General features: G+C 42.8%; 2 protein-coding genes across 5 annotated transcripts in view; both read left to right on the forward strand.

Annotated features, from left to right (window-relative positions):
* Nucleotides 1–3,993, forward strand: part of KIF9 (kinesin family member 9) — a gene marked incomplete at its 3' end in the record, with an annotated part of 40,201 nt that extends 36,208 nt beyond the window's left edge. For all 4 annotated transcript variants that reach the window (XM_080934202.1, XM_080934203.1, XM_080934204.1 and 1 more), the window contains 2 exons: nucleotides 343–447; nucleotides 3,943–3,993. In XM_080934202.1, coding sequence (XP_080790328.1) covers nucleotides 343–447; nucleotides 3,943–3,993 — 156 coding nt within the window. The remainder of the gene's footprint in view (nucleotides 1–342; nucleotides 448–3,942) is intronic.
* Nucleotides 3,994–11,379: 7,386 nt separating this feature from the next.
* SETD2 (SET domain containing 2, histone lysine methyltransferase) overlaps nucleotides 11,380–18,799 on the forward strand; it is a 79,544-nt gene continuing 72,124 nt past the window's right edge. The window contains exon 1 of the mRNA XM_080934037.1: nucleotides 11,380–11,605. Coding sequence (XP_080790163.1) covers nucleotides 11,535–11,605 — 71 coding nt within the window. The 5' untranslated portion in view covers nucleotides 11,380–11,534. The remainder of the gene's footprint in view (nucleotides 11,606–18,799) is intronic.

The following is an 18,799-nucleotide window of genomic DNA, read 5'->3' on the forward strand; positions in this document are numbered from 1 at the left end:
ATAACTGTAGTCCTTTGAATTTCACTGTAGACACAGTACCCATAAATATAAATAAATAAATAAACCTTTTTTTTTTTTTTGAGAGAGAGAGAGAGAGAGAGAGAGGCAGAGACAGAGAGAGAGAAAGGAATACATTTTATTACTGTCAACTTTCTACAGTGCCCAGGTGGCCCTTACAGAGGAATCTGGGAGGACACTGACAGATAGACATGGGTGCTTTAGATGCTCTGGGTGCATTTGGAAACCCAGCAAGGGACTATCCTGATGCTAAGCATAGGCCCTGCCAGGGTTTATCCTGACAATGCCAGGCTGAGATACTGTGCTGGGTTGGGCCTCTCCCAGGGAGAAGATGACCAGGACAGGTTCAGCCAGCTGCAGCAGACTGTCCTGCCTGAGGGTCCTGATTCCATCTCCTTCTACAATGCCAGAGGCAAGACAGAACAGAAGGTAACTTGGGATATTCATGGCTGTGAGGGTTGAGGCCCCAAAGACTTTGTCATTAGGATACTCAGAATCACTCAACCTCATTAGATAGGCACAGGGTATGTCTGAGTGTGTGTTGGGGGGGGGGGGGTTTGCTGGTACCAGCCCAGAGAGATTGAGTGTCACCCTTAATCAGTAGGAGTCATTTGCCAGCTCTAGACTGGAGCAAGGCTAGACTTTGGATGTAGAGGAGGATCACATAGATCATGGCCAGGTCTGGACATGGCTTGTAAATGCTACCTATAACCATGTATGGTGGCATGAAAGTCTAAGAAAGAAATCCTGAGACCACGCCTATGGAGAAGGCTTGGCCAGGGGTGTAGAGGATCTCATGTCGCCAAAGTGGAACTAGACATGGTGTTAGCCACAGAGAACCTATGACTCCCCAGTTTTCATTCTGCCAAGGCCTTTGTGCTCAAGTGGCCTTTGTTATTTGTTTTGTTTGTTGGAGACAAGCGTCATGTATTCCAGGCTGGTCTCACACTTGTTAGGTAGCCAAGGGTAACCTTGAACTGATGCTCTTGCATCTACATTCCACACGCTGAGATTACAGGTTTGTATTACCATACTCAGCACTAGTTATTTATTTTTTTTAGTTTCTTTCATTGTGAGACTGATTTATAGTGTGTATGTGTGTGTTTACATACTTATACTAAAACACTGTTATTTTATGTGTGTATATATATATATATATATCTATATATCTGTGCAGCATTTGGATGTTTGGTAACTGCAGAGTCCAAAAGAGGGTGTAGGATTCCCTAGGATCCTTCCAGAACTGGAGGTGGATTGAGCTACCATATGAGTGATAGGAATTGAACCTGGGTCCTCTGGAAGAGCAGCCAGTGCTGTCAACCACTGAGCTATCTCTCCAGTGAGCCATCTTTCCAGTCACAAATATAATTTTTAAATCACAAGCTCATATTTGATTGGATTTAAGAACTACAAAACTTATGAATTGAAATAATTTTCTTCCTGAAAGGATATATACTTGTTTTTGGAGTAGGGCTGTGTGTGTGTGCTGTTTTGTTTTAATTCCTTAAGACACGGTCTCCTCTCCTTAAATCTCTATGACTTTGAGGCCAGTCTGATCTACACAATGAGTTCCATGCAAGAGCTACATAGTGAGACCCTTTAATCCCAGCACTCTGGCAGAGACCCGCTCTCTGAATTTCAGACCAATCTCTGAATTTGAGGCCAGCCTGGTCTAAGAGTGAATTTCAGGACAGCAAGAGCTACACAGATAAACTTTCTCTCAAAACAAAACAAAACAAACAGACACTAACTCATTAGCTTAGGCTGGCCTCAAATTCACTATGCAGCTAAGGATTAATGACCTTGGAATCCTAATACTCATGCTTGTGCCTGTGGAGTGCTGAGATTACAGGCCTTCAGCAGTATACCCAGCTATTTGTTTTTCTTTGAAACAAAGTTTCAAGTAGTTCAGGCCTGCCTTGAACTTGCTGTGTAGCATAGGGTGGCCTTGAACTTGCTGTGTAGCATAGGGTGGCCTTGAACTTGCTGTGTAGCATAGGGTGGCCTTGAACTCCTGCTCTTCCAGCTCCCTTCTTAAGTGTTAGGGTTTTCCCCACTATACTGTCAGTATTTGCTTTTGTACCCTGTGAGTATTACCAGCCTAGGACCATTTTACACCCTTCAAGAATTCCAGCATGAATGCTGGAGATGTAGCTCCAAAGCAGAGCATTTGCCATTGTAAGGCTTGTGTAAGGCCCTGGGTTCAACAAACGAGGAAAAGTTCCATCTTGAGCCCAGTGTTACATCAAATCCAGTAATATAAATACTTTAGGGGACTGAGGTAGGAATATCTTGAGTTCAGGGCCATATATTGAGGCATTATACCAAGACAGTTCCAGCTTAGTGTTGGCATTGCATATTCAGCTTCTTACCTGCCCCCCCTCCCCTCAGCTTTAGTGACAGACAGCCATCCTATAGAGTTTAATTTAAAAGGGTAGAATTTGTGAGCTCTACAGCTAGGGGGAGGGCCTATAACAGTAATTAGAACCTGACCTCTAGAGGAAGAGTTCCCTCCTGTTAGTTTCCTATTGCTATGACAAATACCTGGGAGTCACAGCTCAAAAGTAGGAAGGAGTAAGCTTATCTGGTGACACCTGCCTCTGAGTGCTGGAAACAAAGCAGGAAAATCAGGAGTCCAAAGTCATCCTTATTTGCATAGGAGGTTCAAGGCAGGTGGTGCTTCATGGAGACCCTCTCTAGAAACAAACAGAAATAGAAACAAAGATGAAAGATTTATTTTACTTCATAAACTGGTTCCATTGTTATAGGGCTATGGTAAATCAGATCAGCATGGCATCAGAAGAGCATGGCGGAGAGCCACTTGTCGAGCCACTTGTATCAACGTGCTCAAGCAGAAAAGGACAGGGCAGGAGCAAGGGTTTGATATACCTTTCAGGCCATAAACCCAGTGACCTACATCCTCCAACCTGCTCCTACCTCTTGTATCCCACCACCTTCCAATAATGCTATTAAGTTATGAATCCACTGGTGGATAAATTTGTGGATTAGCTCTTACTTTCCTATTACCTCTCAATGATCTGATCTGCCTGTGGAGACTAAGCTTGTAAACACAGGAACCTCTATGCTTTACAGTATATAGTATATAAAGTACTTTATATCCAAACTATCATTAGGGTACATTGTGTGAAGGTTGTCTTTGTTATCCAATTGTTAATTCTGTAACAGCAAAGCTAAATTTTGGTATTGTTATTCTTATGGGTCATCACCTGCCTCACTATTTTGTAAACAATCCTTACTTATTGATTGGTTTAATAAAGAGCTGATGGCCAGTAGCTGTGCGGGGGCGGGAGGGGGGAGTCAGAATTTCTGGACTGAGAGAGGGTCTCTGGGAGAAGAATCATGGACAGTGGGTTAGTCATGTTATATGAGCTATCTAGGGGATAGCCTGAGCTGTAATGAAATTAATAAGTCTCTGTGCCATTATTTGCTCACTGGCGGGTACAAGAAAGTCCAGCAATAAACTATAATATCTTTTCTCTTCTGATTTTATGTAGGCCACTGAAGCACGCATGCCTACTTTTTGTTTGTTTTGAGACAGGGTCTCACTATGTAGCTCTGGCTGTCTTGGAACTCACTAGGTAGCAGGTGGAGCTCACAGTCACCCACCTACCTCTCTGCTCCCTGGCTGCTGGGATTAAAGGCGTGTGCCACTCTGCCCAGTACATGTCTCCATTTAAACATGTCTCCAGGGTATTTCAAACGTTCTACACACTTTCCTTGACTTAAAGAATGAAAGTGAATGGAATGTTGCTTTTCATAGCAGTTGCACTATGCAGAGAGTGCTTTGTCTCCAGACTGTGTTGTTTGCAGAAGCAATGATGAAGTGCAAGTGACATGGTTTGTGAGTCCTCGAAGACCACACCTCCTTACCAATTTCCCTTCTCTTCATCTTTTTTTTTCTAGCACAATTATATGAAAACCATGGTGGGCCTCCAACAGTCACACAGAAAATAGTCTCATCAGTAGCTTGAAGACCAGCAGCTCTAGTCTGTTCTAAGGAAGCTGCTAAACCACATGCCCAGAGTTCCAGCCACTCAGCTGCAAGCTGGAACCAAACCCAGAGAATACACAATTGCCTGCCTACTAGGATGAACATCCTCCAAAGGACACCCTTGCTCCTCTTCACAGAATATTTTTGATTTTAATTTACTACCATATGTAAAAGCAAGATAAAATTATTTTTATTTCATGTCTGAAAGGACATCTTCCTTATGTACAGGTTGTGGCTAAAACCAAGTCCTAGTGTTTGCCTAGCAAGCATGACACCTGGGATTTGATTCCTAGCAAAATACATACACACATACATACACACACACACACATACACACACATACATGAATGCACATGCACACATAGGGATAGGAGAAGGATTGGGAGTGTAGCTCAGTAGTACAATAGTTGTCTAGCATTCATGGGACACTTTCATATCCAACACCATCAAAAAGAAAAATAGCTAATCTTGTAGCTAGGCATGTTAGGAAAGGCCTGTAATCCCAGCACTTGGGAGGTGGCAATGGAGTTCAGAGTTACCCTTAGCTCCATATCCAGTTCAAGGTCAGTCTGGACTGTAGGAAACCCTATCTCAAACAAATTTTATTGAGTAGGAAATCAAAACATCAATCCAGGCTCTTCCTGGCAGATGTATCCCTCTAGTCAGTTTCTCCTTCTGTGGGCATCCTAAGATGAGCTTATTTACTCTGAGAATACTTCTTTTGGTTCTCTCAGCCCACACTCTCTGCTCCTGGTCTTTGAAGACTCTCTTTCTTGGCAACCAGAAGAGTATCAGATCTAGTTAGTGACCTACAAAAGGCAGAACTGGGTCCCTGTGCTCAGGAGTACAAGACCTAAGCACAGCCTTTCTGGCCAAGCACACACGTGCAATAGGTGTTGCAGCTTCTCTGCGTCTTGGTCCCACCTTTTACTTTCTTAGCGTGTGACTGAAGATAAACACAAGTGAGAGTGACAGGAACAGCAGGGCTGAGCAGGAAAGAGGAAACACTAATCTTGAGTCAAGTTCTCAAGCTCTGTGTTCTTGGTGATGGTAGCAAAGGGAAAGAGCTTGCTTCTTTGCTCAAGACAAACATTTGTCCTCTTCGGGCTTCCTGGCTGACCAGTGCAGTCTCTGCTGATGCTGTAGGCCAAGGCTTTGACCTTGAACATGCTATGACAGTGATTCTCCATCTGTTACCCTTGAATGCCCAGGATGATAGAGGTTCCACAATGGAATTGCCTGGAGGCCTGTCAATGGAAGCAGCGAGTGAAATACTCCAGATCATACCTCAGAGGTTAACTTCTATCCAAGGGCTATTGGTCCTCAGATTACTTTATATGAGGGAAGATGTAAGGAGCTTGGAGACAGAGGACATAGCGAAGTGGCTTAAGAGTGCTTGTTGTGCAAGCATAAGGATCTAACTCTGAATTCTCTATACATGCATAAAACCATGGCTTCACAGTGTTAATCTCAGCATGGGGGCAGAGACAAGTAGATCCTGAGAGCTTGCTGGCCATCCAAAATATCTTAAACAGTGGGTTTCCTGTTCAGTGAGATACCCTGTTTCACAGCAGTAAGATTGAAAGCAATTGTGGAAGACAACTGATGTCCTGCTCTGATCTGTATATGGCTGGCACCCATACCCACACAGTTGCTTACATGCAGACACATGTAACCCCACCCACAAAACCAATCCCTCTTATCTCTGCTCCTACCCCAGGGTCTCATTATGTAAATCAGGCTAGTCTAGAAATCACAGTGATCCTTCTGCCTCAGCCTGCCCAAGTATTTGTATTGTGTATACACTACCCTTACACAAAGGGAAGATATGTTATTACCTCAGAGGAAGAGCAGTGTGACAGTGTCTCAGGTGTGGTCTCCGGGTAGAATAGAATCGGTGTGTATAGCCCCCTTAACAGGACTGCCTTCTGCATACTCATGAGGACCTGAGTTTGGATCCCCCCATGTACCCAGGTAAAACCAAGGTATAGTGGCATGTGGCTGTAAAGCTAGACCTGAGATCAGGGGGTGGGGGCAACAAAGTAGGGGTTGTGGACATAGGTAGATCTTCAGAGCTCACAAAGAAAAACTTGTTACAAAAAGGGGGGGAGAAGAGGATTGGCAAATGAGGGTATAAAAATGAAAAATTTGTGGTTAATATATATAAACAAGATAGAACTGACATCTTGTTCAACAAAGGCATAAAATTTGAAAGCAGAGGGGTGAGAAATTGACATTTGCCAAGGTAATTTTGTATGGTTTGGGGAAGAAGAAAAATACCTTATCCTTTCTCCTTTTATACATGCAGTGTTTTTCCACTAGGAAAAGGATTGACTTGTCAGGGTGTGAGTGTATGGAGAGGGATATTATTTCCCAAATGTCATACTGAGCCTAGGGTCTAGTTGCTAATGCTATTCTTGCTTGCCTTCTGTCAAGGGAAGGAACTGCACAGAGTCACTGGTCTGAAAACTTAGTTTTTGGAGACAGGGTCTTACCATACAGCCAGGCTGACACCATATTCTCAGTCCTGGCTCTGGAGTGCTGCAGTTACAGGTGTGCCATGCTGTGCCTCACGTCAGCATCTGCCGAGGAGCTAAGACAATGCTCTGACAATCCTTACTAGGGGAAAGAATTAGGTAGAGAGGTAGGAATTGAGTGTTGGGTAAGAAGTAGCCTTCTACTCAGTTCCAGTTCCAACTGCAGACTCAGGGGGGAATGACCTTTTGTCTTTCCTGAGCCTTAGTCAGGTTCCCATTTGAGTCAGAACTCTGGCCTGGACACACAGAAACAAAAACATGCCATTTGAGGGAAAAGGTACCGTCCAGTGATATCTTAAAACATATCCAGTTGCTTATGGGCCGTATCAGACAATATACTATATATTCATCTGTATATTAGTCAACATATTATCTCAAAGTCTTTATATTGGCTGTGGCTATAGTTCAGTGGTAGGGACTACTTGCTTAGTGTTCTAGTTTCATTCTTTTACTGTGTGATAAAACACTTGGACCAAAAGCAACTTAGGGGAGAAAATGGCTTACACTTCCAGGCACAATCTATCATTTAGGAAAATTGGAGTAGAAATTATTCTAGTTTTCTTATACAGCCTTGGACTAGCTACCTAGGTAGGTGCTGCCCACAGTGGGCTAGGCCATCATCCATCAAGATACCTTACCCACAGAAACACCACAGACCAGTCTGATCTAGGCAATTCCTTAACTGATGGTTTCCTCTCAGATGACTCTAAGCTATGTATGTCAAGCTGGACAAAGCTAACCAGGACACCTAACACATTATACAAAGGCACCGGGTTCAATTTGCAGCACTGGAAGGGACAAAATTTACAAATAGTTTTGGAGGATGTACTGGGATCAACTGGTGTTCCTGCCTAGATACATTCCTCATCTCTTTTCCAAGCCATAGAACTTTCCTGTGGCAATGACTTTGCTTTGGCTTTCTTCCCTTGTTCATGAGACACCAACTTTAAGGGCCACTAGTAGCCACCCTGGGGTCTGCTGGAATGGATTTGGTCTGGGCCCATAGGAGATACTACTAGAAGTGATTCTCAACATTTTCCTTTATCAGTATTCTAAGAGTGGGAAGAGGTTTCATGTTGGGGATTGTGGACTTTTTCTTTAAACACATTTGGAGGACTTTTTGTATAAAAACATAGAATAATGGTGTTGTAGTTTTGAATTGGTTTGGCCTCCATAGACTCCTGTGTTTGCAAGTTTAGCCCATAGGCAATAACACTACTAGAAGGTGTGGCTTCTTAGAGGAAGTGCATCATTGTGGGGGTGGGCTTTGAGGTTCCCTATGCTTAGGCTCCGCCCAGAGCGGAAGAGTGTCTCCTGGCTGCGGTCGGATCAAGATGTACAACTCTCAGTTCTTCCTCCAGCACTGTGTCTGCGTGCATGCGGCCATGCTTCCCGCCATGATAATGGACTAGACCTCTGAAACTGTAAGCCAACACCAATTAAATGCTTTCCTTATAAGAGTTGCCTCGGTCATGGTGTCTGTTCACAGCAACGGAAACCCTAAGACATGGCATGGTGGCACATGTCTTTAATCCTAGCACTCAAGAGGCAGAGGTAGGTGTAAGGCCCGGTCTACAAAGTGAGTTCTAGGCCAGGGAGGCATACACAGTGAGGCCCTGTTTTATTTTAATGTATGGGAAAGTATCCATTGCTTTGATCAGGAGGCTAATCACAATAAGTATGGAGAATAAGGTTGGAGGACAGAATTTTAAGGCAAGTCTGGGCTGAAAAGAAGAGTTTTTTTTTTCAGACAGGGTATCTCTGTGTACCCTTGGCTGTCCTGGAATTTATTCTGTAGACCAGGCAGAGTGGAGAGTAAAGGTATGAGCCACCATGCCTTATAACAAGCATTTTCTTTTTTTTTTTTTTTTTTTTTGACTTTGTTTTGTTTTCTTTTCTTTTTTTCTTGAACTTCACATAGTCTGTGAGTTGTTTCTGGGGCAGTTCGAGCCTCTGGGGTTAGCATCCCACTATCAGTGACTGCATATTATGTCTGTTCTTTTGTGACTGGGTTATCACACTCAGGATGATATTCTCTAGATGCAGCCATTTTCTTAGGAATTTGGTTAAGTCATTGTTTCTGGTGGCTGAGTAGTATTCCATTGTGTAAATGTACCACAATTTTTGTATCCATTCATCTACTGAAGGACAGCTGGGTTCTTTCTGGGTTCTTTCCAGCTTCTGGCTATTATAGAGCTGATAACAAGCATTTTCTTTGTCTTGAATTTAAACTGGGTGTAGTGGTACTTTAATCCTGGTACTTGGTAGACAGCAAACCAGATTCCAGAGAATCTTGAACACTGGCTCAAAAGTGCTGCCTGTAAAAATTTTAATCAAAGATTCATGGGACTCAGAACTTCTACTGACCTCTATGGTTTGATATGCTTACTCTATTGAGTTCTGACCAGACTAAAGTTACCATTAGACTGAAGTAACATTCATCAGTCTCCTGCTAGAGAGCTGTTTATTAAGGAAATGGGAAGCCCATACACCCTCATCTTAGGTTTCCACATAAAGTAGCCCTTTCCTAATGTCAAGTGGCTGCCAATGGCTTATGTGGCATTTCAGGCAAAGAGCTCCGATAGATTCAAAATCTAGCTGGGCATGATAGCATGCTAGAGAAACTGAGGAAGAGGACTTCAAGCTCTAGGCAAACCTGGACTAAATTTTTTGAAATCTCAAAAAATTCAGTAAAAATAATATTGTTTGATGAAAGGCATTGTACAAACGTGTTCACAACATTATATATGAGGTAGATAATCTATTTTAATAGGCAAGTCAGTAGAAACATGACAGCCAACCATACCCAGTGTCATAGGACTAGAAATTGGCTAGTATTGGTTTACATAGTGCTGGATAGAACCTTTCCACTGGATTATAATAACCTAAAATGTGTTGACATCTGTTGAAAGTTTGGGGTTTCATGAACTGGGATGCTTCTCAGTAGGGGGAATACTTGTCTAGTATTTAGAAGTCTTGAAAGTTCAATCTCCAGCACCTTTAAAAACTAGCGACAGTGATTTATCCCTGTAATCTCTGTACTGTGTGGTAGATGCTGGAGGAGACATTCAAGGTCATCATTGGGAACATACCGAGGTCAAGGCCACATCGGATACACAAAACCTGTCTCACAAAGTAAAAAAAGGAAGTCCAGGGTTTCACAAGTACCTCGTTTTATCCTCACAGTAGTGAGAGAATGTGTTCACAATAACTTTCATCTTCAGCAGGCTGTGGTGTCTGGCACCTGTAATCCAGTAAGGATTTTGAGTTTGAGGTCAATATAGCATACAGCAAGTTTCAGCCACAAAGGAAAGCTCACCAACAAAAGCAAAACAACAAAATGGCCGTGGGAGACTGAAACTTAGCGCGGGTTTTTTTTTTTTTTCTTTGTGGACCTTGAACTTCCATGACATGCCTAAAAGATACCAGGAAAAAAATTACACAGATTAACCTCTAAATGAAATGAGGAAAAGATACTGCTAGCCTTCATACAAGTGAAAAAAAAACATTTTATAAGCTTGTTATATGGCTCAGTCAGTAAAGGCATTTGCTGTTTAGCCTTATGATGTAAATTACGGGACCACATAGGAGGAAGAAATGGACTTAGTTATCCTCTGATTCCCACGTGTGCTTGTGTGTGGCTCAACACATGCCACTCCTATAGAAGCAATTTAAAAAATACATTTTAGGCTGGGTAGTGGTGGCTCATGCCTTTAACCCCAGCACGTGGGAGGCAGAGGCAGATGAGTCTGAGTTCTAGGCCAGAGAAACCCTGTCTTGAAAAACAAAACAAAAAGGCTAGAATCCCAGCACTCAAGAGGTTGTAGGCAGGATGAAGCATTCAAGTACTCAATGTAAGTCGGAACTACAGATTTTTTTGTCTAAACAACACAACAAAGTTAGCTAGTGAAGGATTCTGTTAGATCACATTTCAATTTACTGGTAAATCCAATTTAAAAATTAATAGCTAGTCTTTTCCCCCAAATTCCACAAAAGATCTTAATTCTGTGATCTGCCAACTTCTATAAATTCAGTGTCGGGTAAGTTAATAGTTTCACAAAATCCTGCTGATCCAGAAACAAAAAGTTTGTGGTTTTAAGTTATCTAACTTTTTTTTTTTTTTTTTTTTTTTGCAAGAAAGTTATTTAAAACATTTTCCTCAGGATATTTCCCCCAAAGTCGTAAGAACAAACATAGCTTCTCAGACTTTTGGGGTGAGGGCAGAATACCGCGGGAAAGGTAGGAGGTTTTGGTGGTGGGGGCTGCGGGAGGCCGGAGGGGCGGAGGGCGTGTCCGGGAAGCCCGTTGAGAAGCAGCCCCTGCTTAGTTTGGTTTTCCCTGAGAGACGAGAGCCAGCTGAAGGGGCAAGAGAAAAGAAATAAAGGGGCAAGCGGGCGAGCGCCGCAGCTGCCCTACCTCATAGCCAGAAGGCCTGGGCTTCGGGCGCCGGGAGGTGGAGGGCTTCTAAGGATGCAGGCGGGTGTCCTGAGGGCCTTAGGCTGTTCCCGGGACGTCGCCCAGGGAGGGGCAGCGGTGGCGCCCCTCCAGCTCCCGGACCCGCCTACAACATTCGGCCCTGGGACTTATTGTTCCGGGAAGCCGCAGGCTAGGCCGGGCCTGGCTCGAGGGTTGCTCCCCTCCCCTGCCAGGGTCGGCGGGCTGGGGCTGGCGCGCCGACTGGCGGCCGGTGGGCTGCCTGTGCGTGTCTCTTTAAGGGGCTGGGCCTGCAAGGCTGCAGGGCGGGCGGGGTGCGCGTTGCTCCGGGAGTGAGTGTGTGAGGGTGAGAGCGGCGGGCGGTTGCCGGAGGGAGGGAGGGAGTGAGCGGGCGAGCCAGCCAGCCAGCCAGCGACGCGGGCCGCCCCTGCCGCCGCCGCGATCGGACCAGCGGCCTCCTCCCCTCCGGTCCCCTCCCCCGCATCGGCCTGTCGCGGGGAGGGGGCTAGCGTCGCCGCCTCCAGCTGCTCCTCATGAAGCAGCTGCCGTCGCAGCGGCCACCGAAGATGGGGGATTTCTACGATCCCGAGCACCCGACCCCTGAGTAAGTCTCAGGTCCGCGGCCTCCCGCTGCCGTTGGTCGCTTCAGCCGAAGGCGGCGCGTCCTGACCCGTGGCGGCGCGCGGAGTAACGGGCCCTGGGCGTCTTCGCGCGGTCGTGGTGGAGGGCAGGCGGGGCGCAGCTCCTTCGGGCCGCCTCGCTTGGCCTCGGCTGGCCGGGCGGTTGGGCCTGGCGCGGAGACGGCTGCTCGCGTCGCCGCGGCAGTTGGGGCGGCCCGGTGGGGGAGGGGCGGCCACGGCCTCCTCTGCCGTTGCCGCGTCCTCAGTTGGCCTGCTTAGGTTCGGCGCTCCGCGCAGCTCCTCCAGGACACTCCGCGACGTCCCGAGCTTCTGTTGCAAACCACGGTGCATGATCGGAGGCGCCCTTAAGGCCAACGCCGGCGAGAGGGCGCCGGCTAGTATAGGCCAAGAATCCCCGGGCTCGGGTGGAAGCTCGGCCCGTCGCCCGGCCTATCGGTGACGGCAACTCCGACCGGAAGGGCCTACGGCGCGTCTCCCAGCTTCGATCGCGGAGGAGACCCGCGTTGCATTCTCAGTTTTGATATTTTGGTTTTTTTTCTTCTTGGGCACTAGATTCTGGCCCAGTAGAGCTGAGCTTCATATTCTGCACCTTTGGCGCTTGGGTTTTGTAATGGTGGCAAGGTTTGTCTGGTCCCGTTGTTGAGGTGACACCAGTTTTGTTTTTTAACCTGAAAGTGAAAACCTGACAAACATTTCTCGATTATGAGGCTTGAACACTTTGGCGTACTATTTCTAAGGTAATAGAATCTAGAATCTTACCTACAAGGATGACTTTAGCGTCTGAAGATTTAGTTAAGAGAAACCCCCCCCCCCCCATCTCTTTGTATATTCTTCTCTAAAGAAGATAGTGTACTTGTAAGGCGAAATATAGTTTTGTCCAGTAGTTTCTTTTCAGTATATATAGGGCATTTTTGTATTTCTGTTGGGCGGTATCCGATAACACATCAAGCTTTCATTACAGTCACATCTGATGTTGTAAACCTGAAATACCACCTGAATTAGGATTGTACGCAGCCTTGTTTGCTTCATAACGACGACAAAAGTAAAAAGAAAGCTTCCACTTCAGAGTCAGGAGTCAGTGCCTTCCTTTATCCCTCATAAGATCGTTTTGTTGTTTTTAGATAAATGGTTTCACCTTGTTGCCCAGGCTGGCCTCGAACCTGGGATCCTCCCTCTTCAGCTTTCTGAATACTGGTATTACAGGTGCTGACAACTAAGAAAAAACATAGTTTTACCTTGATTTGCTTGTATTGATGACTGCACATAGGAGCAACAAAACTCATTTCCAATTTAAAGTTTACAGGGATGTCTAGTGAAAAACTTATACTTTTATGACTAAATTACTACACATTACACTTTTGGGAGCCTTTGCCAGTTTTTTTCACCTTGGTTCAGAAATGTTTGGCTTTTACTTGATAGTTCTTTGGTACTGTAACAAAAGTTATTTTTTTGTTGTGTTATTTCCACACAAAAAGCAAAATTCTCATGTTGCTTTAAATAATATCTTATTGGGAGAATTTTGACAATCTAGTTTTCAACCTAAGAACAGCCTAAGTAGTTTTATGCTTGTGTTCTTTTAAGTTTACAGAAGCCCTTTAGTGGCCCTGTAGCATTCTACTTTTGTCTTTACTTGACAGATAGTCTTGAGACACAGACCACCTCTGCTCACAGTCTTTATGTGCTCTTAAAACAAAATCCATCACTTACTTGCAATAATAAACCAGCATGGCTTTATCTTTTACTGGGTTCTTGGCTTTAGAATAACACTTAAAGGTTTTTGCTTTGAGATTTGGAAAACCTCAAAAGGAATTTGTATCGATTAGTAAATGTTGATTGCATGCTTATCATGTACAAAGTAACATGCTAGCCCCTGGGAAGGGTGGAGCCTTGCAGTGACTTCTCAGGCTGCACAGAGAAGTCTCCAAAGTGTAAAGAGTGCATCCTTTTTTATTGGAGGAAAACATTTTTCATAATATGTGAAAAACTGGAGTCAGAAGTATATCTTTACTGTGCAAGTGAGGAAGAATGCTTATTTTTCCTAGTATTGTGTTTTACTGCTTTCTTGGCTTTACTGCTGGAGTTTTTAATAGTGTCAAGTAAGTTCTGATGCATGTGTATTTTTTTTTCTATTTATTGTATAGGTTATAGAATGTTTTCTTAGTACTGGCCTAAAAGCATTGGCAGGCATCTTGAACAGTATCACCTGTTTTACATAGGAAGAAACTGAGGCCTGGCCAAGAAGAGTGAAGAGTTAGCAGACTGAGGAAGTCAGGCAGAGCTGCACTCAACACTTATTTCACCCTTGAACGAATGACTTCTTTGAATTGGGGTTTTCTCATTTTGAAATCATTTTCCTAATGCTAGCAACTTGCTGGAGCTTTGGAGAAGATTGAAGGAGATATTACAAGAATATCTGGCTCTCTGTGTGTGCAAGTACCTTTAGCTGTCCTTATTGGGAAAATTTGAGAGGTGTGACTGAAGTTGAGGGGAAAACTGGTTGTAAAGATACAAATCATTCCCTTTCAGACTTGGGTTAGTTTCACTTGGTTCTTTGAAAAAGAGAAGTTGAGGGGAAACCTAAATTTGCTTTAATTGGAGCTTGAGTTGGGGCTTTGATGGTCTGTATTGTCTTCTACTCTTTAATTAGTTGTGTATGTGAGGGCCTTTATAATAAGTGTAAATAATATTGTACTCAGACGAAGTGGCTGTAATGGCTTGAGTAACTGCATTAGGTGTCCATATACTGCAGGATAGATATTGAGGGAAGAGCACAGCAAAGGTTGATACTGTAGGAGTAATTGGTGTACACAACAAAAATTTGTGCAGTTTATATTCTAATGAGGTCTATAAACAATAAATTATACAGAATGGCAATGCTTTGGGAAATCCTATAGGATACAGGTCATTTGCTGTTGTTAAAGAAGTCATAGTATAAAATGTAGTAAACTGGTAAACATCCTTGGGAGAGTAAGTTGAGATATGAAGTTATGTTATGTGGAGAGCTGAGGGAGTGATAGGGTAGTAACCATTGTACTTCCAGTTGAGGTGTGCTGGGCAGTAGTCTAAGCTGCTCTGGTGTGGCCAGAGTGGAGTGAGAAAGTGATAGTCAGTTGGTTCACTGTAGGAGGGTGCCGAGTTTTATACGGTTTTGTAGAGCCATTCTAAGGATTTAACTGGGTTTTTTTGTTTTTGTTTTTTGAGAGGAACCCAGGCTGGCTTTGAATTCTTGAGCTCAAATGATCTTCCTGCTTCAGCTTCCTGAGTAGCTGGGACTTCATGTGCACCCCACTGTGAGTTTTAATCAGAGGAATAGTATAAATTGCTTTCAGTCTCAGAAGGATCATTTGTTGTATCACAGAGAAGAACAGAGCGGAAGTCTAAAGACTTGTAAAGAAGCTACTAATCTGAGTTGCTGGTAGCGTATACCAAGGTGGTGGCTGAAATAGATGGATGCTCAGTGTGTGCTAAGGATTAAACTAATATGATTTTATGACACATGTGGCATGTGAGAGAAATTAAGGATGATTCTAAAGTTTTTGGTCTGAGGAGTTAGAAATCTGTCATCCACTGAACAAGGGATGGTGTAGAAAAAGCAAGTTGGAAGTAGTAGTTCCTTTTTAGGCATAGTAAGTTGAAAATGATTGTTAGACATTTAGGTTGGGTCATTAAGTGAGTCTGGTTTTCAAGGGAAAGGTCTAAACTTGGAGATAATTTTGTAGTTATCTATTTAGGTAGTATACAAAGCCAGCAGACTGGATGAGATTAGTAAGACTTTCATTATAGACCAGATAAAATCTTAGTATGTAGTCAAGGCTAGTGTGAACTCGGGGGTTCTTGTGCCTTTGCCTCTTAAGTTCTGAGAATGTATGGCACCATACCTGGCAAGGAATACTCTTGAAGCTCCACTATTAAGATTTAGTTATGTAAGCCTCTTTTGTTATTTGCTTTTGAGACAGATCTCACTGACATCTGGTGACCTTCAACTTCTGCCTTGGCCTTCTAAGGACGAGGATTACAAGTATATACCACCAATAGGCTTGATGGTATAGACCAGTAATTCTACTTGATTAGTAGTTTGAGACAGAAGGATCAAATAAATATTTGAGGCATGGTTGTGTTACTGAGTTAATTTAAGGCTAGCTTTAGCATTTTAGTTAGACCCTGTTTTAAAGAAATAATGATGATGATAAGAGATTAGTGGTTGAAAATTTGCAGAGTGTGAATGAGGCCCTTGATTCAAACCACAGTACAATGGAAAAACACAGGAAAAATCATTATGTCCAGCATGAGTTTTTTTTTTTTTTTTTTTTTTTTTTTTGTTGTTGTTGTTGTTGTTGCTTGTTTTTTAGACCAGCTGGGATGGAACTCAGCAGAGATCTACCTGCTTCTGCTCCCTAAAGGCCACCATACCCGGCAGAGTTGATTTTTATCATCATCTTCTTTATTTCTTAGACAGGGTCTCTCTACAAAGCCCTGGCTATCCTAGAACTCACTCTGGAGACCAGAATGGCCTCATATTCACAGAGATCTGACTGCTTCTGCCTCCTCAGTGCTGGAATTAAAGGTGGCTGATTTATTCTTAATAGGTATTTGTAATAATTTTTAACCCTAATAGCACCCTAGTATTTGTTATTGTTGTATGAATCTTGTCAGTTTTACTGAGATGCTAGAATAGGCATGTTGAATGACAGCAAAAGATGACCAGTTTGGGTTAGACTCGGAGGCTGACCAACTTCATCATTTCTGTTAATTCATTCACTAGAACTATAGAGCAGTACCTTAAAACACAAAGATAAAAACAACAAAAAAATAGGACCTTATTTTTTAGTGGACTAAAAGCTATTGTAAGGCTTGGAGGTTGTTTCTATCTAGAATCACCAATAATCAGGTTTAGATTTCTTTTTGAGAAAAATCTAGCTTGTGTGTTTCATTTTTTTCATTCATTGTTTTTGAAACAGGGTTTTATTATGTAGCCTAAGCTGTCCTGGAAATTGTTAACCCACTAACAGTGCTGGGCTGGGATTATAGCCATGTGCATAGAACTAGTGATAGAAAAGCCCACTTTCCACTCTAGCGTCTCAGGTTATAATGGTATGACATGTTTTTGAGACTTTATAATCCTTCTTACTCAATTTAACAAATGTGAATTATAGATGTGAGCCATTGTACTATGATTTTAGCCTAGATTAATAAGTAATGGAAAATTTGCCATTTGTATTACTTTCCTCTAATTTGTATGTGTGAATTTGTATGGAAATTTGAGAGTAATTTATGTATCTGTGAGGTGGGCATGAGTACCATGCTGCTTGTGTGGAAGTCAGAGTTACTTGGGGAGTTAGTTCTTTCCTTCCAACTTGAGTTGTAGTTGAAACTCAGTGGTGAGCCTTTTTACTTAGTTGTTGCATTTTACTAGCCCCTCAATTTTTTTTTGAAATTCATTTTTGGCTGAGATGTTAGAGAGACAAGATGTCAGGATCCTTTATGCATTTTAATAAATTTGGAGGTAGTTTAAGATTACCTGTATTTGCTAAACACAGATGAAGCATTTTAAAAATAATAAGGTCTAGTAGTCCTTTTTCCCCCCATTTTTTTCAGGCCTAGTGGTTACTTAGTGTCTTTTCCAGCTGAGTAAGTAAATTGGTTACTTAGAGTTCTAAAGTTGGTGTGAGTCCCTAAAGCTGCCTTTTATTTTAGAGTGCTTATTCTGTCAAAAGCTAACATCTTGGTAGTGAGAATAGCTTTGGGATGATGTGGGTGTTGGTAAGAATATAACTCTTCGAGCAGGCTGATAGAAGGGGTGCTTACTGGGAACATTGCTGTGGGCTTGCAACAATTTGGAGCAAGTGGTTGTTTCTGACTATAGCTCTTGCAACTGCCCACTTCCTTGCCAAGTATAGTTTAGACCTTCTCTTTAGGAAGGGTTATATATTGGTCCTAAATGTTGTTTGTGAAGACATGATGTAACTTACATTTTGGTTCTTTTGTCTGATATTTAGCTTCTTGGTTGGTAAATAGTTATTAATTGTATACTCTCTGAGTAGTCAGATAACACTAGGTTTAACACATAAATAGAACAAGTATTTATTACTATAGACATGGCTATAGAAATTCTTCTTTTTTATATTTATTTAGTTTATGTATATGAGTATACAATATATGTAGCTGTCTTCAGATACACCAGAAGAGAGCATTGGATCCCATTACAGATGGTTGTGAGCCACCATGTGTTTGCTGAGAATTAAACTCAGGACCTGGAAGAGGAGCAGCCAGTGAGTGCTCTTAACGGCCGAGCCATCTCTCCAACCCCTGACTTTTTTTAATTGTTTCTGGAACAGTTTCTCTGTAGCCCTGGCTGTCCTGGAACTGCATTTGTAGATCAGGCTGGCATTGAACTCAGAAATCTGGTGTGCTTTTTGCCTCTTCCCAAGTGCTGGGATTAAAGGTTTGTATTACCATGCCTAGGTGGCTTTTTTTTTTTTTTTTTTTTTTTTTTTTATAGTTTAAGCTTTTTATTTTATGTTCTTGTTTCAGAGTCCCATGTAATTTAGGCTGGTTCCTAACTTACTGTACAGCTGAAGATGACATTATCTCACTTTCCTGCCCCTGAGATTGAAGTTTTGCTTTTATGAGATGGGGTGGGGCTTTGTATACTATATCCAGGTCTGGTTTTGAGCTGGTTATTCTCTCACCTCTTCTTCCTGAGTGCTTGGATTACAGGCTAGCCAAATGATAGTTTTATGTCTTTTCTTGTTAAGGATTCATTTTCCCTCACTAAGTTCTTTTTTCTTTTTCTTTTGAATCTTCACAGTAAATAATCCTAATCCCAAATGCTGGGATTAAAGGCATGCAGTCCTGCCATCACCTGGCTGTTTGTTTTTCTATACTTTTGAGTGTTTGCCTACACATATGTATGTGTATCACATACATATCTGATGCCCACAGAAGCCCTAAAGGGACATCAGATCCCCAGTAACTGGATTGTATGTAAGCTGTCATGTGAGTTCTGGGAACTAATCTTTGAATGTAGGATTTTAAAAGATAATTTGTGGTCAATCATGGTGGTACATACCTTTGAACCTAGTACTAGGGAGGCAGAAGCAGGCAGATTATTTAGTTTGAGGTCTGTTTAGTCACATAAGGAGTTCTAGGCCAGTTAG

This window comes from Micromys minutus (assembly GCF_963924665.1).
Source record: "Micromys minutus genome assembly, chromosome: 21".
Taxonomy (NCBI): domain Eukaryota; kingdom Metazoa; phylum Chordata; class Mammalia; order Rodentia; family Muridae; genus Micromys; species Micromys minutus.